Source organism: Carettochelys insculpta, chromosome 4, assembly GCF_033958435.1.
Source record: "Carettochelys insculpta isolate YL-2023 chromosome 4, ASM3395843v1, whole genome shotgun sequence".
Lineage (NCBI taxonomy): Eukaryota > Metazoa > Chordata > Testudines > Carettochelyidae > Carettochelys > Carettochelys insculpta.
Window position 1 is genome coordinate 44,388,838 of NC_134140.1, and position 24,334 is coordinate 44,413,171.

The window sequence follows — 24,334 nt, forward strand, 5'->3', positions numbered from 1 at the left end:
GGTTTTTGTATCAGTAGATCTGTGGCCTTTCCTCCAAGTTATCCCCAATGAGCCCCATCAGCACTGACCTGCTTTGATCACCTAAGGAGGCCAACTCCTCTGCACTTGCATGCTTGAGCTCTGTCTCTTGCTCTCTCTCTCTCTCCCCCACTCTCTTTCCCATCTCTCCTACACACTAGGGTTTTGTCTGTCTACACCACAAGGTTTTGTTACCAAGACCTTCCTTTTGGTGATAAAACAGCGAGAGCGTACACACAGCAATGAGACTTTTGTCAGAAAAAACAGCCAGATTCAGCAATAAAAAACTTCAACCCCTATGAGAGACTTTTTTCTTTTCCCCTCCATTTACTGTCAATGAACAGCTGGTGTAGACTCAGCTGTTTGGTTTGTTGGTGGAATTGGATTCTGCCAGTATCCCACAATCCCTGCCCTGATGGCTCTGCTTAGTGTTTTGATTTCTGCTGCTCTGCAGGCACGTGCGAACAATATGACAGCTGAATCATAGGATTCTAGGATTGGAAGGGACGTCAGGAGGTCATCTTGTCCAGCCCTCTCCCCAAAGCAGGAGCAGCCCAAACTAAATCATCCCAGTCATCACTATGTCAGGCCGGGACTTAAAAACCTCTAGGGATGGAGATTCCACTGCCTCTCTCGGTAACACATTCCACTGCTTCACCACCCTCCTGGTGAAACAGTTTGCCTAATATCCAACCAAAACCTCTCCTTCTGTAACTTCAGAGCATTGCTCCTTGTTCTGCCATCTGTCACCATTGAGAACAGTCTCTCTGCGTCCTCTTTAGTGCCCCCTTTCAGGAATCTGAAAGCTGCTATCAAATCACCCCCCAGTCTTCTCTTCTGCAAACTAAATGAGCCCAAATCTCTCTCCCTCTCCTCATAGGCCATATGCTTCAGCCCCTTAATCATTTTGTTGCCCTTCTGCTGAACCCTCCCCAATGCGTCCACATGCCTTCTACACTGGGGGGGACCAGAACTGAATGTAATACTCCAGATGTGGCCTCACCTGTGCCAAACAGAGGTGAATAATAACTTCTCTAAATCTGCTGGAAATGCTTCTCCTAATGCATCCCAATATGCCATTAGCCTTCCTGGCTACAAGGGCACACTGTTGACTCATATCCAGCCTCTCATCCACTGTAATCCCCAGGTCCTTTTCTGCTGCACTGCTACTTAGCCAGTCAGCACCCAGCCTGTAACAGTGCTTGGGATTCTTCTGTCCCAAGTGCAGAACTCTGCACTTCCCTTATTGAACCTCATCAAATTTCTTTTAGCCCAATCCTCCCATTTGTCTAGGTCACTCTGGGCCCTATCCCTACCCTCTAGCTTAGTGCCATCTCCAAATCTGCTAAGAGTGCAATCCATCCCCTCCTCCAGGTCATTAATAAAGATGTTGAGCAGTACTGGCCTTAGAACCGATCCTTGGGGCTCTCCACTTGAAACCGACCTCCAACCAGACATTAAGCCATTGATCACTACCCGTTGGGCCAGTCCATCCAGCCAGCTTTCTATCCATTTTATAGTCCATGTATCCAATCCATACTTTATGGGCTAGAATGTTGTGGGAGACCATATCAAAAGCTTTGCTAAAGTCAAGGTATATCACAGCCATTGACTTTCCCAAGTCCACAGAGCCTGTTACCTTATCATAGAAGCTAATCAGATTGGTCAGGCACAACTTGCCCTTGGTGAATCCATGTTGACTACTCTTGAATGTGCTGCTCCCTTTGGGAAACAAAGAGCAAATCATTGGCATGCTCCTGACCCGCCCTGCAGTAGGAATACAGCGGCAGCAGACTGCTACTGTAGGGCAAGTAAGACAGATTGCTGTGCTGCTTTGACAGGGAGTTCACGGACCTACTCATGATACTGCTCCCAGCATCTGAGGCAGCTTTCTGAGAACTTGAAAGGAATCCCATGATGCATAGGGGTCAGCTCTGCCTTCCCACAACACTGCACTGTAGATGATATACCCAGAGTGCATTGCTTACACTGTCAATGATGGTGTCACCACAGGGCACAGGGCTCAAAAGAAGGAACAAGTGTGAATTTTTGGCGATTTTTGTTTCGTTACCTTTTGGATGTCAACATAAGATCTGTAATATAGATATACTCTAGGCGGATTTCATGGTACACGCATCTGGCAAAATTTTACTCAGTAACGTGAACTTTCTCAACATTGCAGTGACCAAAATGTGTACAACTGTCTTAAGTGATTGCAAATAACTAAAACAGCTGTTAGGCATAATAATATCATTACATAACTAACTAATGTTGGTTATTTGTGTAACCTGTTAAATCTATGACTAGTGGGTTTGCAGTATAGTATAGTTGAGTTTGTGAACAAATATCACTAAAATACAATTCATCAGCCAGAGAAACTGAAATATTTGAAAACAAAAAGGTAACAGAAAAGCAAATGGTCTTTTCAAATTTCATAAATAAATCATTTAGGTATGCCATAAAAGCTTTTCTCTCTCCTTCAGACATTTGATATAATGTATTTTTACTGTTCAGCTATACTATATCAAAATGTCCCCAAAGATGCTCCATTTTCTAACCAAAGAGCTGCTACAAAATCTGATTTGAAGGGAAATGTGAAATGGGTTCATTTTCTCAAGCAAATGAAGCACTTTAATATTTTATTCATGACAAGTTAAAACCACTTTGCTTCTCAGCATTTCAAATTGGATTTGTCCTTGTAAATCTCTCAAAAATCTGAACAGAAGTAATTAAAAAAGCAATACAAATATCTGTCATTCAGGAACAAGTGGCACTGGGTAATGATATTGGGCCACAAAAACATTCACTTCAAGGTCACTGGTTCAAACATGAGCCATGCCTGTTCTGACCAAAAGTCAAAACTGTCCAACTGACTATTTGGCAGCTTTATTTGAAATGATCAAGGAGTTAAATGGACAGAGTCTCTGCATCACAGAAGTCTCAAGTGATGATGATGCCCTTGGTAGGGATCCCACAACAGTCCATGGACTGAGCAGATGGTAGAGACTGACCTAGTTAGTCACTCCTTTAAAGTGCTGCCTGCAGGCCAAGCTTGAAGCGCATTAATAGGGCAGATGGCTTAGCTTTTCACTGCTGTTGCTTGATTAATCAGAAGGGTTTAGTTTTCAGTCGATATCAATCTAGTACCTTTTAAAAGTATTAATTCACATGAAAAATCTTTCTAATTCAGTACTTCTCTTTTGCAAACAAAGACTAATAGACATTGCATCAACCTTGAAAGCCAACATGCTGATGTGACATTTAACAGAAACATAATAGGTAAAACAGCTCTTTGTACATTTTTTTACATCTGTCTGACTGCAACAACACAATAGCCAGAAAAAACACAACTTAAGCATTCACTCAGTCACAAGGCACAATCTGGTTCCCCTGATTACAACTTATGACTCTGATTTCCTTATTGTAATTACAAACACTGTTTCCTGACATTTCTTTCGGGAAACCAAATATAAGCCATTATAATAGTTATATCCCTACTACATCATATCAATAAGAAATGTATTTGTGCCAATGGCAAAGCTGACAAAACAGAGCTGAAACCAGACTGGCCGAGGGATGAGTTCAAAATATTGAGCCCAAAGATAGCTATGTCCCTGATTAAGAAAGGTACTACCTGCAGCTTAAGTCTATCCCACTTCAGAAAATCACTTGAGCACATTCTAACTTGACTTCAGTGCGACCAAAGCACATGCCTAAGCACATTCCTGAATCAAAGTCCTTAAAAACGCCAGTGGAGGAAAACAAGCTCACTTTCTTATTTGATCAGTTTAATGTACCCAGAAGTGGAAACTGAACCCATAAATACTTCCTTTACTATACACTGGTGAAATGTATACCTTGCAGGGTAAGTACACTAAGGACTGCATGTGAAAAATTATCCTTTGGTTTTGGACATGCAAACAAGCATTTGAACATATAACTGAGGAATTTGGCACTCAACTACCTGATCTGTCAACACAAATAATTTTACTCTTTGGCTATGTCTGTACTTGCCCTGTACTTCAAAGGGGGCATGGTAATCATGCTGATGGGAGATTACTAATGAAGTGCAGCACTTCTATAGGCTAATCCTCCCCCACGGAAACTTCGAAGTGTCAAACTTCGAAGTGTCAAACTTCAAAGAGCCGGTATGCCATGTAGTCACGGGCACTTCAAAGTGCCCATGCTACTTCTAAGTGCCTTTACTCCCAGAAACATAACCATAAAAAAATTTGGGGAAATAAAGGCACTTCAAAGTAGCATGGGCACTTCAAAGTGCCAGCATGCCATGTAGCTGCAGGCACTTTGATGTTGCCACGAGGGAGAATTAGCCTAATGAAGTGCTGCATATGCATCACTGTGCTTTATTAGTAATCTCATCATCCTGATTGCCATGCCCCCTTCAAAGTATGGGGCAAGTGTAGACATAGTCTTTATGAACATAAATGGTGCATAAATAATTTTCAGGCCAAGGTGAGGCTCTCTGAATATCTTATCCAAATATAAATTTGCAAAATATACCACAAGAAGATATGTTGTTGTTTTAAGTAACATACCTAACAGATGCAATGAATACAAATCTTCCCATAGTTACTGAAACATAACCACGGAATAAAATGGCTATTAATGATGCTTCCCTGGTCAGCATATATACAGCATAAAACAACAAAAGACTAAAGTGATTGTAAACTCACCGTCCATTGTCACGACCGACTCCCCAGACTCTGATGCTCACAATAGGCTGAGAATGAAGAATGGTGCGATCCATGGGGTCAACCAAATTTAGCATGTCATTTTCCAGTATAAGGTACATGTCTTTTCCCTATTAATTCAAAACAAAACAAAAATTACAAAATCTGTTCTTTATGTAAACTGAATCAGCCCAAAACTCAAGGTGTTTTCTAGTTTCTTTATTTCCATGGTTAAACGTCATGGAGTCATTTGACTTGAGGCTTCCATTTAGACCGAGTGTATTGGAATTAAGCAGGTCCCACATAACATTTTACTTTATCTATTTTTTAAATAAACCAAACTGGGAAAAAAAGACCTGTTTGCATTTTGTAAAGTGTAATTGGTTTTGTTGGTTCTATAAAATTAATAAACAAGTTCAGATAACACTGGTTATTTATCTCCCTGAAAAAAAGTTTACACAAGAAAATTACAAGAAATTTTCAATATTAAAGCTTAGCAAAAACCAACAAATATTAGTAACCTCTTAAGGAGGAGAAACAAACTGTTTAGATCAAATGATATTCTGAACTATGCTTTGTTTTTCTCAATTTCCAGACCACAGTTAGATGGACTATTGGAGAGGATGGTGTTTTGTGTGCCAAAGGTTTAGGATCTGTTACTGGAAGAATAAAGCACTGAAGTTGAACCCTACTCATACCAAAGTCAGTGGGAGTTTTACTATTGACTTCAATAGGACCAGAATGTCACCCTGTCTCAGCTTGTATTAGTATTTTTCACGGCTGAATACTCTTAGAGAAGGAACCACTTTTTGTGATATTCTCCCTTCTGATGACAATTTAGGAATGATAATTTTAGTACTGTCTATGTCCTATCCACACCGTCGTAATATCAAGGGCCATTTTCTACACATGCCACTATAAACAGCCCAAAATATGCTAATGAGGCATGGATGCAAACTCCCCATGCCTCATTAGTATAAGGTCATGTGATTTAGAGTCTGGAAGACGTTCTTCCGGACTCCAAAACACCGTTTAGAAGCGCGGCCCCTTCTTCCAGAAAATTTGCAGGAAGAAGGGGCCTCCAGAAGAAGCACTTTCTTCCAGAAGACCCCCACCCAGGGGCCACGCTTCTAAATGGCATTTTGGAGTACAGAAGAACATCTTCTGGACTCCAAACCACGTGACCTTATGCTAATGAGGCGCAGGGACTCTGCCTCTGCACCTCATTAGCATATTTTGGGCCGTTTATTAGCATGCCACTTTCAAAGAAAGTGGCATGTGTACAAATGGCCAAGTTGTTCTCACTAAGATGCTTAGTGCAGTGTATAGTGCAGCTGTTGAAGGCTTTGAAATCAGTTACTCTCCTCTGATTTGGTATACCTTCTCAATCAGTAATCAAGGAGAACTGCAGGAGGCCATGGAAGTGATACTGGAATTACTGCTGGGACATAAGACAAAATATTGGTGAAAATGTGATGGATTGTGGAAGCGCCCAACTTAGTAAGAAGAATTAATTTGTTTCTCCACTCTGGTGACACAATCCGTCAGTGTATAGCCCCACATGCCATTCAGATGGGAAAGTATCTGATCTCACATTGACAAATGATTTAGAAATTACACTCTTATTTTTGTACATCTTAGTGATACGGCAGCCCCTTTTCAGACTGTCACTACTCAAGTTTTAAAGGTGCGTCTGATTCTGTGTCCCTGCCATGCATTTCTTTTGGCTTGGAAGGGACTGTTTACTTTATTTGCTTGTAGAATGGATTAGATTGAATTTACACATGGAGCGCTAAAGAGCATCTGGAAGAAAAAAGGAAAGGCAATGTCTTGTCAGCCAGACAAGACAGAGGTCTGAAGAAACATAAGGAAGGAAAATCACTCAAAGGGATATCAGGGGCAGAAAAGAGGATACAGGTACAATAAGCAAATGGTTAATTGGGAATTAATATTAACAAAGTAGATTATTGCACAAAACAAATAAGAGTAAAAAAAAGGAGGGAATAAGGTACTGTGACAGGGTTCTGGGCAAGAACTGCTGACTCAGCCTTCTGTCATGACAACTCACATTATGGGCAATAAATTGGAGCTTGCTGGAGAAAACCTGTGACAAACTGGTGACAGCTACCTACCCAGTTAGCCTGGGACTATATAAAAGGTTGGACATAAGGAAGCCAGAAGGGATGAGAGCAAAGGGGTGTAAACACAGAGCTAGCTCTTCTCTCCTGGGTGTAGACACTAGAACCCAAACTATGCATAATGAAAGGGTGGAGGGAGCACAACTTATAAATAAATGGCACCAGTGGTTATTGCACCCCAGGGTCTCTGAATAACTTTGTCATCACAGCAGGGACAGAAGTCAAGAGGGCCCTGCAGCGCCCTGCTATGGGTACACAAAAACTGACAAGAAGAGTTTAACGTTGTTAAGGTTGTTAAATAAAAATATAAAAACTATGAAAAAAGGCCAAAGAATTTGTTAAGGGACCAAAGGCATTGAAAACAGCTGTCAGGTGTTTAGACCAATTTTCTGTTTGCTTTATTGTCCTTCAAACAGCTGGGAAAAAATCAAATGCATGGAAGAAAGGAAATTGTTGTAAGAAAGTAAAATCTGCTGATGATAATGCTGGAATTAGGGCACTAAAACTACATTTTAAAGATCTGAATAGGGCATAGTATGGGCAGATACGGGACATACTGACTATAAATCAAAATAAATTATTCTAGCATACACGAGGAATTGCTTGGCTAAGGCCAACTCCAATATATTTTGCACATTTTTTTTACCTTATACAAAAGCTATTATAGTGATGGAGATGGCGTAGCAGCAGGCAACTATAAATTATTAGGCACTCTGGGATTCTAAACACACAGGTCACATTTACACTAAAGTGATCTTTCGAAAGATAATCTTCCAGAAGATCTTTTGAAAGAGTGAGTCCACACACAAAAAAGCAGACTGAAAGATTGGCCCGCTCTTTCAATAGAGAGCATCCACCCAGGCCCTGCTCTTTCAAAAGAACGGGCAAAGGATTGAAAAAAACCTGAGCCACAAGAATTGTTTTTTCAAAAGAGGCCCGCAGAGCATTTACACTTTTTTTTTCCTATTTTTCTAATATACACAGGAACCGATTTACGCCCCCATGAGTCAACTGTCTTGCTTGTCTGTTTAGACTGACGCTGTGGGACTACTCATGTGAATGAGCTGTCAAAGATATGTAACCAATAATTTGTGACCCTATTTCCTATAGCATCCCTCAGATTTTTTAATGACAATAAGATGTCTTTTATAATACACAGCCTATCTATCATGACACTTAGCCACTTGTCATCCCAATAAACACATTATTCAGTAGTGACTGTATCATGTCAATGTCTACTCGAGACCCTGCTTGAGGCCAAAGAAACTTTTAGAGCTGCCACGAGATATTTAACTGCATATTTTAAATAATTAAAGATCTCACTTGATAATATACTTAACATTAAAATAACTTAAATATACCATCTTTCCAGAACTACAGGCTAAGCCATTTCAATTTTAATTTTTGTGTTCTAAATACTTTCTTACTCCCGAACTCCAGTCTCAAGTCCTTGCGTTTCATTCTGGTCATGCCCAGGGGAGAAAACATAGGCCTTAAGGCCATGACATTGTACCACAAACTTTCACAAAGACAGCTCCCTTCTCCTTCCATTTCAATCACTTTTTCCCCAGCTACCACCAGGGAGCATTTTGGCTTTGTAGAGCCAAACACTGTCACATCAGGTTCCATCCAGACACAGTGACAGGATATCTAATTTCTCAGAGTCAGTGTATGGAAGACAAGAGCAGATTTCCTTTCAGAAATCAAACTTCTTCCCCCCCACCACCCACATGGTATAGTCATATGTGCACACACATACAACTCCCATGTTGCTTTCAACCTCTAGTTAGCCCAGAAGTGAAGGTCTGCTGGTCTCATTTCTTAATAAGCAAACGCTGCTAGGTAAAGAAACATAAAAAGCATCTAACACCACAGATCTTTGTTTGCACTCTCAACTAAGCAAAGACCATTTTGGAGCTGGGGGGTAATATTCTCGCTTTTAAAAACTTACTTGCAGTAGGAGACGTGCGTCTAAGAGTGTATGTCTAGAGCATACATTAATGTAACTTAGACTTCCTCTAGATTTTCCTGAATCTAACATAAAATGCTTCTCACCTGTAAACCTCAAAGCAGCTTACAAAGAAGGTCAGAGTTAGTCATATTTTACAGATGGGGAAATCGAGGTACAGAGAGGTGAAGTGACTTATCCAATATCACCCCAAAGAACAGAGGCAGATGCAAATATCCTAAGTCCCAGGCCAGCATTCTATCCACTAGACCACATGGCTACCCTCAGACTTGTACCCGATTACCAATGTATAATTTTCATGTTCTTTACATATCAATTCTGTACTTGTTCCAAGGAGCACAGGAAATCTAAGATAGTGTAACTCATTCACTAAGGGGCAAGAAGAGAGCAGTAGAACAAGAACAACTTGATAAGAAGGTTTACAAAAGCATGTGTTAAAGTGGATCATCATTCATTTATTTAAACCTTCTCACAGCCTCTTGGAACAAAAAATACACCAGCTTGAACTTCCTTAAATGTCCTCACCCACTGGCAGAGTGGGAAAATGGAACAGGCACTGACAGAAAGCTTTCCTTAGTTAAAATGAGGATTCCCACTCATTTCAATGACTTTGGATCTAAGCCTAAGATCGTGAGAATATAAATGAATAGTAGAGTAAAATCTATCGTCTTGCACATCACACTTGTATTTGACACATCTTCAATTTCCAGGAAATGCTTTATTACAAGAGCGTGTAGTATATTTTCAGTCATTTAATGATTGTATTATTGGATTTGTCTTGAAGAATATAACATATAAAATGGAAATACAACATCTGGATTGTGGCCTTTCCGACACCTGCTCTCCTAACCACCCAGAAACTAAAAATCAAGTTCATGCTCATATTTTCTTCTCATATTTGGCAGTACCAGCTACTGATACAGTAGTCTCAATTTGGCTCTGGTTCGTTAATTCTTTTTCCATTAAATAATGGATAGATAATTACAGTCTTTATTTTTTTTACATTTAAAACTGGCATTTCACATGGGTTTAGAACTAACTTGATTCTGCATTTGTGGTTATTTTTAAAGATGCAGGTTGAACCTCTTTAAACCAAAACTTGCTTGTCTGGCAAACTCTGAAATCTGGTATGATTTTAGTTAGCCAGACGACTACTTATCATGAGTGTACCCAATTTTCCTGTGCTTCTATAAAGTTTGCTTACAGCCACAAGTCCTGGCTCTCAGTGTTTCATGCTGTTATTCAGCTGTAATTTACCCTTACATGTATTCTAAGAGCCCAGGAAGCAGTGGAAGTGTTGGTAATGTTATAGAAAATACTGATCTCCCGTCATCTGGAAAATCATCTTGTCCAGCACTGATCAAGTCCCGAGGGTGTTGGACAAGAGAGGTTCAACCTGTATCTTACGGTGCAGGCAGAATGTATTCAAAGGGAAAAAGTCTAATGTAAGGAAAGTTCACATTACACTCTTACCTCTCCCCATATGCCAACTGTGTCTCTGATATCATTTTTAGAATAAGACAGCTGTCTGATGCAGTTGTTCACAGCAACACTGCTTTTTCCAGGAGCAAGATCTTCTTCTGCCATTTCTACCCAGCCCAAAGAGCGTACAGCAAAGCACTAAAAAAGAACAAAGGTGTATGTAAATCATAACTCCATACAAAGCTGAAAAATTACATATATAAGACCAAAGAAATCTAATGGGCAGATTCCTAGTGAAGTCAATGTCAACTCCCCGTCCCCTTGACCAGAACAGAAGCAGATCCCTGTATTGCCATAAGATGACACTCATAGCAGATATATTCTGAAACTTTGTTTTAATGAATCTAACATGAAAATATTAAAAGGAACAAGATAAGATGAATGCCACATCAGGAAAATTCTACTACTTATACCTGATGGTGGCAGAACATGGCAAAATGCTTTAAAAAAAACAGTCGTCAGGGAGAAAATGACGAACGTGGAAGGAATGCATGAGGTAGCCAGCAATATGCCCTTGTACTAGAACAACAGACAGCACAGATGTGGATAAAGGGTGGAGGTCATAACTAGTGTCTTCAGCCTTAATTTCAAAACAGCTTTCAGTTCAGGCCTGTTGTGAAATCTACAGGACACATTTCACTCTCAAGTGTTAAACCACAAAACTTAATTAAGGATTAACACAATCAGTTTTATCATAAGTTTAAGTAAGGTAACAGACAATGGTATATCAAAAGCATTAACTCAGAAATAAAATACTGCACAAAGAAACAGGCTTTTAACAGTGACCTTCTTAAAAAAAATTACAATATTATAAAGCGGAAGGATGTTTATCCAACCAGAGCTCTCAACTGGCAGAATGTTGCAAGGCTACATCACTCAATGTACTGTACATTTTGCAAACAAAATAATAATGGATGAATTGCATGGGAATATCTTTGTTCCTGGCACTATAGTAGATTTGTAAAAACACTTTTAAATACAGAAAAACAATCATATTTTGCTGAGACTTTACAGAGAATGAAGTCCTGACCCTACTGAAGTTAACTGGAGTTTTTCCAATGACTTCAAGATGTCAACCAGAGAGCATCAAGGGGATCTTGTTCTCAAGTTCAGCCGTAATTGCCAACAGCAAATCTATAATAATGTCGTTACTTCCTACAAAGAAACATGCTGAACTTCCATGAGCCACCTTACAACTTTATTGAGAGTGCCCATATTACAGAACACCTCCTTTTTGAAGCATTCAGCATAAATTGCATTACATTATGGTTCAGTAAAATTTATTATGAGGTTTTTGACAATTTAATGAGACATATAAATCCCAACCTCTCCTACCTATACATTCCCCACGTGCCAATCACAACATTTGCCTAAGAGTACAGTAGGAAGACTTAGAATTAATATCTTTCACCAGGTATATCTCCAAACCAAAACTTGACCAAAGATTAACTTCAGAGTACAAACCGTGTAGAGTCCTATACATTACCTGTATTGGCTTCTTTTCAACTTTTGTCTTTGGGAATGCTTGCATTTTTTTGTTTTGCAAATGTGTGCTGAATAAACTTTCTATTGTTTCACGAAACCAAATGATGGAATATGCATTAGCGTTTTAAATATACAGTCTTTAGGCCAACATACATTGTTTAGTGCTGCCCCCCAGTGATAAACAGATTTCACTGTTACCAGGAACTTGTGAAACAAATCAAAACAAAAAAGCAGTCAAGTAGCACTTTAAAGACTAACAAAATAATTTATTAGATGAGCTCACCTAATAAATTATCTTGTTGGTCTCTAAAGTGCTACTTGACTGCTTTTTTGTTTTGATAGTACATAGACTAGCACGGCTCCCTCTCTGTTACTAGTGAAACAAATATTTAGGAATACTAGCACCAACCTCATAAATTACTCTGCAGACTACGGAGGTCATACTGCATTGACTGCAGGGCAGCTCTGTGAAGATGTAAGACGCAGCTCAGGTGGAGCAAGCTGCAGAATCGGGCCTATACTTACTCTGCTAACTTCTGTTTTGCAATATATTGAACAGATGGGTTTTCAAAATCTGAATCGAAGCCACAGAGATCAGTTACTCAAGTATATATGTCTACTTCAGAAAGCTAATGGAAGGCAAGAACAGAGTACCAGCTAGTGAATTAACCTTGCTAGTATTTTACTCTTTATTGGGTAGAGAAGCATAATGGGTGGTTTTGGGGTGAAGAGTTCTTGTGTATTTCAGCACCCACGTGAGCCTATTACCAAAAAAAGGAAAATGAGTGTCACAGAACAAGTACAGCTCCTTGTGAAGAAAGTACATGCCTGCAGTCCAAATTACAGCAAGCACTGTTCTTTTGAGTAGTCTGCTGTGCAAGACTTCACTGCCTGGTGAAAAAGGTGAAATCCTGGCTCCACTGAAGTCAATGGCAAAACTCCTACTGATTTCAATAAAGCCTGAATTTCACCCTAATTATTTGTGTATGCCTATATGACTAGTTATCTGTTCACTTCTTTGACTGTATACCTGAACATTTTCAGTGTTTGTGTGTCTGTGTGTATTTCTATATGTTATAGAATCACAGAAACTGGGAGAACAGAAGGACAAAAAATGCTAGTCCATGTAGGATGGTTAGCTATAATCTATTTTCTAGTCTTTTATTAATAGCATCAACAAGATATCAAAGTAGATCTTATATAAACTGTGAATGCTTACAAAAAAAGCTCTCAGCAATGCTAACTTGTAAAATTTTGTATGTAAAGGATGTTCCTCACAAAATGCTAAAAATGACCATCAGATTATGAAACATACAGATTTGTAACAGTTAGATCTTACTATTCAACAGCACTTTTAAAAATATAAATTGCATATTCATAAAAATGGAAAAAAATAATTTAGCAGAAAGAAACACTATTATTGCTTTTGGGTAAACACCAAGTTATTATTTTTCGAAACATTAGAAACATTTTGAATCCAATACATCTTTGAGAGTCTGAACACATATTACCACAGATTTTAAATCATTGCATTCACATTTAGTAAATAAAAACAGCTTTTGTAGATAAATGGAAACATTTCGCTTGCAGATTTCTTTCCTCAGAGCTAGAATGTGCACTTACCCATCAATGACTGGTAAAATATTTACGGTGAACAGAGCAATGGTGATCTATCAATCACAGGTTTCCCTGAGGTGATGGGCCTACCCTTTATAGCCTAGTTAAATTACTCTGAAAAGTCATTAACAATGTATAATCTATGATTTATTAAAGCACTATGCAAATTGTGTTAAACTCCTCTGTGTGTGTGGGTAAAAAAAAAAACCCCTGAAAATGCAAAATTCATCACAATTTTATGTTGGATAGAAATTGCACCTTGAAAAAGGGAAATTAAGGGTCATGTTTATTTTTTTCCTCATACAGAACATGTATACTGAACTGACACTGCTGGGAGCTCACAAAGCCTAGAGGAAAAATGCTGGAATTAGGAGGCAACTATAGCTTGAAGTATTTTTCATCCCAAAGCTGTCTCTGAAGAAGCCAAAAAATCCAGTTGAGGACATTTAATAAAGTTTACAAATCTCTGCTGTCATGTTGCAGATATTTTGGCCAAGGAGATATTCACAGCTCTTTCTGGAATGTTCTGGAACATCTACTGGGGCTGTTAGGTCTTGATCTTTGTAAGCCACTGAAACACAGTTTCTACTCTATCTGGAGATATTTTATTGTGGTAGCATCCGCAATGTATTTTTTACTTTCCAAACTCAGAAAAAAAAGGCACAATGCCAGCATTGAGCAGAGTATGATTTAAAAAGGCAAAGTCAGAAGGAGGATAGGATGCAAACCACAGGTAACAATATCAGGTAGACAGGAGAACCTCTCTTATTTACAAGTATCAGAGAGGCAGCCGTGTTAGTCTGTATCTACAAGAACAACAAGAAGTCCTGTGGCACCTTATAGACTAACAGATATTTTGGAGCATAAGGTTTTGTGGGTAAAGACCCATTTCATCAGATGCATGAGTTGGAGGTGGGGGGGGGGGTCAGAGGAGTATTTAAAGAGGGGTGGTCCCTCTTTTACTGAGTCCTTTTACTGGGACCCCACTCTTTAAATACTCCTCTGAAACCCCCCCCCCCCACTCATGCATCTGATGAAGTGGTCTTTGCCCATGAGAGCTTATGTTCCAAAATACCTGTTAGTCTATAAAGGTGCCACAAGACTTCTTGTTGTTCTCTAGTTACAATTATGTTTATCTAGATATTTGCATTTCTTTTGTTAAACACATTAAACCAGTGGAGGGCAATAATGACTGACAGGGAGGTCATGATAAGAATTTGAACTGTGGTCAGCAGCTGCCTATTTCCATGATATTAATGTAAGGGATGTGGGGTCTGGGATGGAGGTTGGGTACAGAAGGGAGCTTGGGGTAAGGGATTGTGGTGCAGGGTACGTGTGTGGGATCTGGGAAGGAGTTTGGATGCAGGAGGCAGCTGTGACTTGGGGCAGGAGATGGGTACAAGGGCTTGGTCTGTGACCTAGGGCAGGAGGGGGTTGTGACTTGGGGAAGGAAATTGGGGTGCAGGGTCTGGGCAGGTTTATGGGTGCAGTAGGAAGGGCAGAGAGTTTGAGTTAGGTGCGACACAGTGCAGGGGGGATGGGGGCAGAGGGTTAATATGTGGGGCAAGGGGACAGGATTAGGAGGGACCAGGGTTGGAGAAGGGAGGGTCTGGGGTTCCAGAGGCAGGCGCTGGCCAGGAAACTTACCTGGGCAGCTCCCAGCCAGCAGTCTAGCAAGTTTCTTAGGCAAGCTCCCTATCTGCCCAGCCCTGGCAAGGCCCAGGTGCTCTGAGAATGAATAGCCACGAGCCTGGGGAGAGGGGGAGGGGTGCTTCACGCACGGCCTGTGTTTGAAACAGGAAGCTCCTATTGCCGGAAGCCAGCCAATGGGATTGTGTTGGGGACAGGGGCAGCAGATGAACCTTCTCTCCGGTCCTCAAAGGCCCAGAACTGCTCAGAGACAAAGAAGGACTTTGCAGCTGCTTTTCTGAGCGGCATGCGGGGGAGCGGGGAGGAGAGAGGCAAGCAGGCAGGGCTCCTCGCTGCATCCGCCGGCCAGATCCGGCCCACGGGTTGGATTTCGCCTGGCCTTGCACTAAACTCTCTCATTTGCTTCACTCATTCAATTCCAGTACTACAGCTAAGAGGGAAAGCTGTGTTTTAGAGCCCTTCTGTTATCTCTCTGGAGTGTACCTCTCAGGTAACATGTTGGGCCTCCCCCCCCCTCAATGGTGCAACCTCACAGTTCAGCCACTCTGGGACGTGACTTTTGGGTTGCAGAGCCCATTCCACAGTATTGGTACCTGCAAGAAAACTCCTCTCTAGGAGCCTTTATCCAGCGACTGAATAAACTGACTCAAAACACTTTTATAAAAACAAACATATTTGTTATTCACTCAACAGTATAAAACAAGTAGTAAAAGAGGAGAAAAAAAACCAAAAGGCTATATATGCTTGTGTTCTATCTTAACCTTTCCTTACAAATTTGGTTAAGTTCAGTCAGCTCAGGCCCTCTTCTTCCGGGCTGGGGAAAAGATTGCACTGCTCCATTCTCTCAGTCTATGTCTGTCAGAGCCTCTCCAGCTGCTGCTACCCATTCCCCTACTTTTTCTCTAGAGGGGACATTGCAACCGTGTAGTGTCCCTTTTAATTTAGGCTCCAGCCTACAAAAAAAATCAATCTGTCAACCTAGCTGGAGCCAGGTAAGTAGGAAGGAATCCCCAGTTAATAGTTTTCCACTGTTTTCCTAGTGACCCTTAGTATTCTCTCTGGACTTATATTAATTCTGTAATTGTTTCATTTTCTACTTGTTTTTCCCCCAACAATCTCATTCACTATGATTCTCTGTAGGCAGACAGAATAACAGTGAGCAGGTACATACACACCTCTCTCTCGTCTTCCACTAATAGCAACCCCAGCATAAATACATGATGCAGAAATTATTGAGTGAGGGTCTTTGTCTTGTGTTAAGGAGGAGGTCAGATTAGATAACGAATTAGAATGTCTATTCTGGCCCTAAAATATATAAATACCATCTCCGCCAATATTCAAACCTTCCATCTGAATAACTGAGTTCATCTAAATTAAATAAACTAATTATACAGATGAATTCAACAACTAATTTCTTTATTTGGGTTGGAGTTAAAATAAAGTATCACTATGTTTGTAGACAAGTATCAGACAGGTAGCCATGTTAGTCTGTATCTGCCAAAAAAAAATCTTCTGTACCAAGCAACATGGTTGAAACTATACAGTATAATAGGGACAAATCAACAGGGCTTCTGGAAGGGAATATCGAGCTTTTCCAATACATTAGAATCTTTTGAGGATTTTAAAAAATACAGAATGAAGGAAAATTAGCTGACAAATGACTTGTACTTTTAGAAAGTCTTTGACTCAGTTCCTCAAAAAATTTTGATTAGTGAGACAATTAATTAGTAGCAGCATTCACCTAGAAGACTGTAAAAATACACCCAATGTTGATTTAAGATTCTAAGGAAAGTTTTACACTAGATTCTGTACTGGCATAATTATTTTGGTTAGAGAGCTGATTACTTCCCCTCCTAAATATATATGCTTGTACAAACCTTAATGAGGATACAGTTACAGCAATATAAATATACTTTACATTTCTTACTAACCTTCTACTACAAGAACAACACACACACAGAGGAAGGATACTGTATTGCATTAATTATATTAGTATAGTTAATTGGTACAACTTCTATGGTGGAAAATTTACCACATCCCTCAGTCAGCTGTTAAATGGCTATTTACCCTCACATTGAAAAATGTCTTATTTTCAGTTGTAATTTTTCTGACTACACCTTCCAACCATTGGATCTTTCTCTTCCATGCCAGAGTTGATTGTAACTCCCTTCTAAAGTAAAATAAAAAAGCAGTCATGTAGCACTTTAAAGACTAACAAAATAATTTATTATGTGATGAGCTTTTGTGGGACAGACCTACTTCTTCAGATCTACAGCCCAACCAGAACAGACTCAATAATTTTCAAAGCCAGAAGTTGAAAATAAGCATGCTGACACACACACAGCTAGTAAGAACTCGATGGCTGGGTCTACACAGCATGGCTTTCCAGACAGACCCAGGCTAATGAGCAGCCTCGAAATTGCAAATGGTCACTTATTAGCATGGTCCCACAGCTCATTAGCATAGCCGCATGAGACCTTGGTCTCAGAAGTGGGGGGTGCCAGCAGTAAAGAGGCCATGTGGGTGTGCCCCTGCTGGCAAAAAGCCCCTCTGTCACCAGACCTTTATGCCTGAAGGCTGCTCATGAGCATGGATCTGCTCAGAAAGCCATGCAGTGTAGACCCAGCCATTAAGAATTATAAAATGACTTTGTAGCATTATAGATCTTTCGAATCAAAATACAATTTTGAATGAAACCACCCACTTGAATGTGCTATTTTCCCAATTCATCATCTTTTACAGATAAGTATCTAGTGCTATAGTTTGGCTTCTTTTGTCTAGCATTTGTCCTCCAAAAGGTAGGTCCAAGCTCAGATGGCTAGTCTGAGTTGCAAGCAATGCTTTAACAAACTGCTTGTTTTTATCACACTATCTTGAACCACGCACTAGTGTGTCTTCTAGAGTGGGCAGCACACTCCCAGGTGTGTTACAGTGATATCCAAAGATGCATCCTCATCTAGAATTTGTTCCCCTGCTGAGTTCTATTCTGTAGTTGTTCCTCGTATACTGGAGAGCCTTTATTCATGTTAAAAATGCATAGCACAGGAATCCTTGGCTATAAGACACGAAAACATACTAGCAACAGATTGCATTATGAACAGAGGATTTACACATTGTGTAATATCCAAATGTATCCCCTTCATAAGGTTTAGATTTCCTAGTATCTTGAATAGCAACAAATTGTAGCCTCAACTTTCTCCCCTGGCTTGACTATGTTTAGAGTTTGTCTTTTAGGAGCTTTACCTTATCACACCATTGCCTCTCTTCCCGAGGAAAAATCAGTCTCAGATATCCTAGTTGGATCTCACTAAATATACCTTTGATCATACTGCATCTTCATGTATGGTTCAAGTAGTGGGGAGATGACTCGGGAAATCTGCATCCCCTTTTCAGGGTCCTAGAATCTGCCAACTAGTAACAGACACCTTAGATGGTTTATCATTAATACAGTATATACTGTACTACAACAGCAGAAAATATTTATTTATATACATACACTCTCTATATAAGTCAAGAGTATTGGGACCCATCCTATGGTAAGAGATCTAGGCATGGGCTGCAGAGGAAACAGGAGAATTCATGTTTAATTTTACAACCCTTACTCATTACAATAAACATTTACTCATTAAGTAGATCCCTGGAAGCCAAGGGTGTACTCTCATCGGTAAATGATCATCAAAGGTTGTACAGTACAATGAGATCCTAACTACATACGGTGCACAGGTTCCTGCCTGGCCCTATACCAAGTAGAAATAACTAACAGACACCATCAACATACTTCAACTTCTCTGTTAATTCTTCCTGACCTCTGTTGATTTCAGTTGGAGGACAAATGATTGGAAGAACAAGAAGTCCAGTAGATTAACTGTTTCAAAACCTGAGGCTGGCTATTTAAAACCAAAAAGAACCAGATGAAAATTTCCATCTGGAATTTCCAATGGAGCTAACAGTGCTTTAACTTAATTTTTTTATTTAATGTATAAATACTATTTAAAAATCCCATCAACAATGAGCTGTCATAATGTTTTGAAACAGGCGTTACCTAATTCTCAAACCAGGCTTAGCTGAATTAGCCGAAAGCACAACTGCTTAATTATGCAGCACACCAATACAGCAGCACTGTCACCTGGCTCTCTCCTCTTGCTAAAGGAGAGAGAGAGAGAACACATTTTAGTTATGGACTCAATGGGCTTTGTTGTTCCGTTTATGTATTTTTTTCTAGAATTAATATGTAAGCAACAATTAATCTTTCTGAAAACCACAGACAGCAGCACTTCTAGGACTCTGACTTTGCAATAGCATCAAAATAGTCCTGCTTATTAATACTAATCAGTTAAATGTCTCCATTCCAAGCTACTTTCATAAGCTTCACATCTCTGCCATTCCTAACATTTTGCTCTAAAAAGAAGAAAAAAACCCAGCTACTCCTCTTCATATAATTGTTGTTCTTTAAGATGTTCTTTATGTGCATTCCAGTTAGCGTGTGTGTGTGTGCATGTGCGTGCGCGCACACGCACGCACATGCATGGTAACCGGAGGATTTTTTGCATAGTAGTTACCTGTAAGGTCAGTCTGGGTGCGCAATATAGAGCTCTGCTGAACCATCCGCTCCTCAGTTCCTTCTTAATAGCTACTCCAACAGAGGGGAAGGAGAGTGGGTACCGAAATGGAAACATCTTGAAGAATAACAGTTTAGAGAAGATGAGTAACCATTTTTCCTTCTTGGAGTACTTGTTTATGTACATACCAGTCAGGCAACTCACAAGCCCACCTTCAGGAAGCAGAGTCAGAGTACCATACTGATTCAAGCACTGTCCGACCACATGCTGCATCATCCCTAGTCTGAAAGGTGACTGTAGTGTGCAGCGAAGGTGTGAACAGAAGACCTAATCAGCGGTGCTCTGCAGTTCTCCTGAATGGGGATTTGAGCCAGGAATGGCATGGATGAAGTCAAGTATCAGAGAGGTAGCCACGTTAGTCTGTAGCTTCAAGAACAACAAGAAGTCTTGTGGCACCTTATAGACTAACAGATATTTTGCAGCATAAGCTTTTGTGGGCAAAGACCCTCTTCATCAGATGCATGAGTGGGAGATGGTTTCAGAGGGGTATTTAAAGAGTGGGGTCCCAGCCAGAGCTGACAAGATCTGTTCAGTCAGGTGGAAATGGCCCAGTATCAACAGTACTTATCAAAAGAGGGAAAAACAAGTCAGATCAGACAGGGGGATGTGAGCCTTTGTCAGAGTAATGGGCAGACATTACCACCCAGAGCAGAGAAACTGCCTTTGTAAGCTGCAAGCCACTCCCAGTCTCTGTTTAATCCTTGGTTGATGGAGTCAAATTTGCAAATGAATTTCAGCTCAGAGATTTCTCTCTCCATTTGATTTTTGAAATATTTTTGTTGTAGGACTGCTACTTTTAAATCTGTTACTGAGTGTCCAGGGAGACTGAAGTGTTCACCCACAGGCTTCTGTACATTACCGTACAACGTACATTACCACTATGTACAATGGTAATGTACAGAAGCCTGTGGGTGAACACTTCAGTCTCCCTGGACACTCAGTGGCAGATTTAAGGGTGACAGTTCTGAGGTGGAAGGCTGATATGGCAGCTAAGGGGACCTTAATGGAAAAACTCAAGACCTTGTTGTTTAAGGTGGAAGAGGCAGTCTAAAATAAAAGGTACCAGGGCCTGCATGGGGGGTAGGTCATGCTGTGCTTACCAGACTGAAAATCTCTTGCACTTGGTGAGGTAGGTGGCTCTGGTGGAGAGTTTCCTGCTGCCTAGGAGGACTTGTCTAAGTTGGCTAGAGCACAAGAATGCCAATGGGTTCTGCCAAGGCACTTCCATACCACATGTTTCAATGAATCAAGGTCTGGCTTCTGCAGATGATTGCAGTCTTGCATTAGAGGGTCCAGGAAAAATGAAAGTGGAATAAGGGTCACCACGGCATGTCCAGCAGGGAGGTGTACCACTGTTGGCAGGCCCATACTACAAGAGGTATGAAAACAGACTGGACATGAACTTGGCCCCTCCAGATCTTGAGAAGTACCTTGTGGATGAGTGGAATGGGTGAAAAAACATAGAGGAGACATTACCACTGATGTAGGAGAAACACATCCATGTGGGAGCACAAGGAAGGAGCTGAATTCCTGGCACTTCCTGTTGTGTCGCATGGTAAATAGGTCTATCTGGGGAAGAACCCATCTTTGGAAAACTGCACTTGCAATGTCAAGGCACAGCAACCAGTTGTGGCCACAGAAGGATCTGCTGAAGTGGTCCACTAGCTTGTTCTGTACCACTGGGATGTATGATGCCTGCAGGTGTATGACACAGATGTATCAGAGCAAAAGGGAGAGGAGTGTGCAAGCCCCTTTTTGCTGATACAGAATACTGCTGCTGTATTGTCCATAATAATTAAGAAACAGTGTCCTGTATAGTGGGCCCAGAGGGCATGAAAGGCCATATAGACTGTCCTAAGCTCCAAGACAATGATGCAGAGAGCCAAGAAAGTCTGAGCTCAGAATCACTGAATCCTGAAGTCCCCTAGATGGGCTTCCCAACCCAGATCTGACAATCTGTCACTAGTAACAGGGATGGTTGTGAGGAGGTGAAGAGGACCCCCACTCCCCCGAGCAATCCAGGTGGAGAACTGTCCACAATAGGAGGGAGTCCAGCACTGGGTGAGGTACAGTCACAGCCCTGACCAAACTGTCCCCTAGCTGGTTGGTACACTGAAGCCACTCAAACCTGAAGAGGTGTGAGTCAGAGTCTGGCATACCGCAGTACTTATGCACAGGCTGCCACATGCCCTAGAAGTTTCAGACAATTCCTAGCCACTGTCGTAGGAAAATGAGGCCATGGAGAGGGCCTGAAACTTCACTTTCAGAATGGATGCTCTGGCCTGGTTGGAATCCAATACCACTTGTACAAACTCTATCCTTCGGACAGGAGACAAAGTGGATTTGGTATCGATTATGAGGAGACCGAGATTGTTGAAGGTGGCTCTGATAAATGGGAAGTGGGAATTGATTGGGTCTTGGACAGATTCTTGATCAGCCAGCTGTCAAAGTATGGAAATACTTGAATGTGATGCTCGCGCAGGAATACAGCCACTACTGTCATGCACTTGGTGAAGACCCTTGGCACAACTGACAGCCCAAACAGCAGGACTGTGAACTGGTAGTGGATATTATTTATCACAAACCTGAGATACTTTCTGTGAAGCAGACAGAAGGCAGTGTGGAAATGTGTAGTTTTGGAGCTGTGTAGCTAAGGTGTAGTATTCCAGTGTTTGCGTAGGGTTTGCTGATATCAACAACTGATGTTTCAACACTCTGATTTGTAATTACAAATAGTTCTGTATTTTGTAGTGACAGTGTTTTGGTGTGAGTGAAAAATGTGTGTGTTAACAAGGTAAGTTTGAAGGTTGTTTCTAGGCTCAGATGCATGCAGAAGTGGGCAGCAGAGATGTCAGAGGCACTGGAAGGTCACGTGAACATTCTTGTCATGAGGAGAAGAGACTGACAAGCCTGAAGTTAGAAGCAAACACTTCCAACATGTGAATATAATAAATCCCATTGAAACCAGGGTGGGACAACACCCAGAAGAGTCATCAGCAGACTGATGTTAAATAACAATGAAAATAAAGTCCAGATAAATGTACACTGAAAAGTGACTGATTACGACATGAGGCAGCAAGATTCACGGGCTTGTATGGAAAGGGTGTCCAGTAAAAGACGGGGTGTCTTGGGTAGTTCTTTGGGTTCCATCCTGCTAAAATTTCAAGCATGAGTCCAGATGCATTAGTCTGGATGGACAGAGTTCAGCTTCTTCCCTGCAGACAGTCAAACTGGCCACTGGGTTGATGCAATCAACTGCCTGATAACTATAAGAATGTTCGCAAGATGGGGATGGGGATGTGTGTGAAAGCATATGCTTTTTAATTTGTAGTATTAATAAACTACGTGTATTGCCTTTTCCTCTAAAACAGCGTTTCCCAATATAATTTGGCCACAGAACCCTTTTAAACTCGAAATAATTTTGTGGAACCCCTAAAAACAGTCTTATCTATGGTTTAACCCCTCTCAGCCCCAAACCCATGCACCCAAAGAGGCTCCCAGCCCACACTCCACCTGAGTGCACTCCTCCCGTTAACTCAACCAACATGGCAGATGAACCTACTTTAGCCACCACGGCTCCTCTGACTCTAGTCCCGAAGGCTCAATTTCATTGGCCACCTTATGGCAACATGAGAGGCCAGTCACAGCCAATTAAAGGCAAGACCAATTCAGGAACCATAGTATAGCCCCTTCCAGATAGCCATTGGTGCCCCTAGCCCCACCCTCATTGAATGCACGCCAGCTACTTTGTGAGTAAGGAGCTTTCTGCAGCTCCCTGCCCTGTCACCACTAAAATAACTAAACTAAATTCAGTTGACTTAATGGCGGAATCCCTCCTGCTGCCCATTCAAGCAATTAAAGTTAGTTCTACTCTTCCAGCGGTGGCAGGGCAGGGAGCCACAGAGGAATCAGCTGCAGCAGCGTCGAGAGCTGCAAATGTGTCCTCGGAGCTGCATGCAGCTCTGGGGCCACAAATTGCTGACCCCTGATGATTTTCTTGCAGAACTGTTATTTTCACTGCACGGAACCCTGGGGTTCTGCAGAACACCATTTGAGAAACACTGGGCTAATGAGGTAGACAAGAACCCCCTATAACTAAAAATGACATTAAAAGGCTGGAATGTATGTATGTGTGTGAAAGTACCACGATGGGCCCTCTAGAAAATCACGTGAATTTGATTTCATCTGATAAACACACAAAATTCAGTATGAATGTTACCACAATCCGAACACACCTCCTTTGATTCCTCATTTCATTAACAAAAACTAGAACTATTCACAGCTTCTTCATTTCTCACATTACTGAAGACATCAAGTTGATAAACTCAATTTCCCTTAGTTTCTTTTTTAAAAGGTTATTTCTTTTACCTGGAAATATTTCTATTTACATCATTACATCATTTAGCAAATCATTCAACCACAGAATGCTGAAAAGACTTAGGCAAAGTATATAGGTCACAAAATTAACCATTTCTGATGCAACCAGCAGTCAGGAAAATTCCACTTAGCCTTCTATTTAATTTTCTTGCATTAGAAGGTCCAGGAAAAATGAAAGTGGAATAAGGGTCTCCACAACATGATTGATAAGAATAGATTTCACTTATGCCCTTGTCTGAGAAAAATACCCTGACAAATTCATCACATTAAAATCCTTAATCACCTAAA

The 24,334-nt window shown here is 40.9% G+C and overlaps 1 protein-coding gene across 16 annotated transcripts in view; it reads right to left on the bottom strand.

Moving 5' to 3' along the window:
* Positions 1-24,334, bottom strand: part of APBB2 (amyloid beta precursor protein binding family B member 2) — a 300,231-nt gene that overhangs the window by 59,538 nt on the left and 216,359 nt on the right. For all 16 annotated transcript variants that reach the window (XM_074992657.1, XM_074992658.1, XM_074992666.1 and 13 more), the window contains 2 exons: positions 10,290-10,436; positions 4,713-4,840 (listed from right to left, as the gene is read on the bottom strand). In XM_074992657.1, the coding sequence (XP_074848758.1) occupies positions 4,713-4,840; positions 10,290-10,436 (275 nt within the window). The remainder of the gene's footprint in view (positions 1-4,712; positions 4,841-10,289; positions 10,437-24,334) is intronic.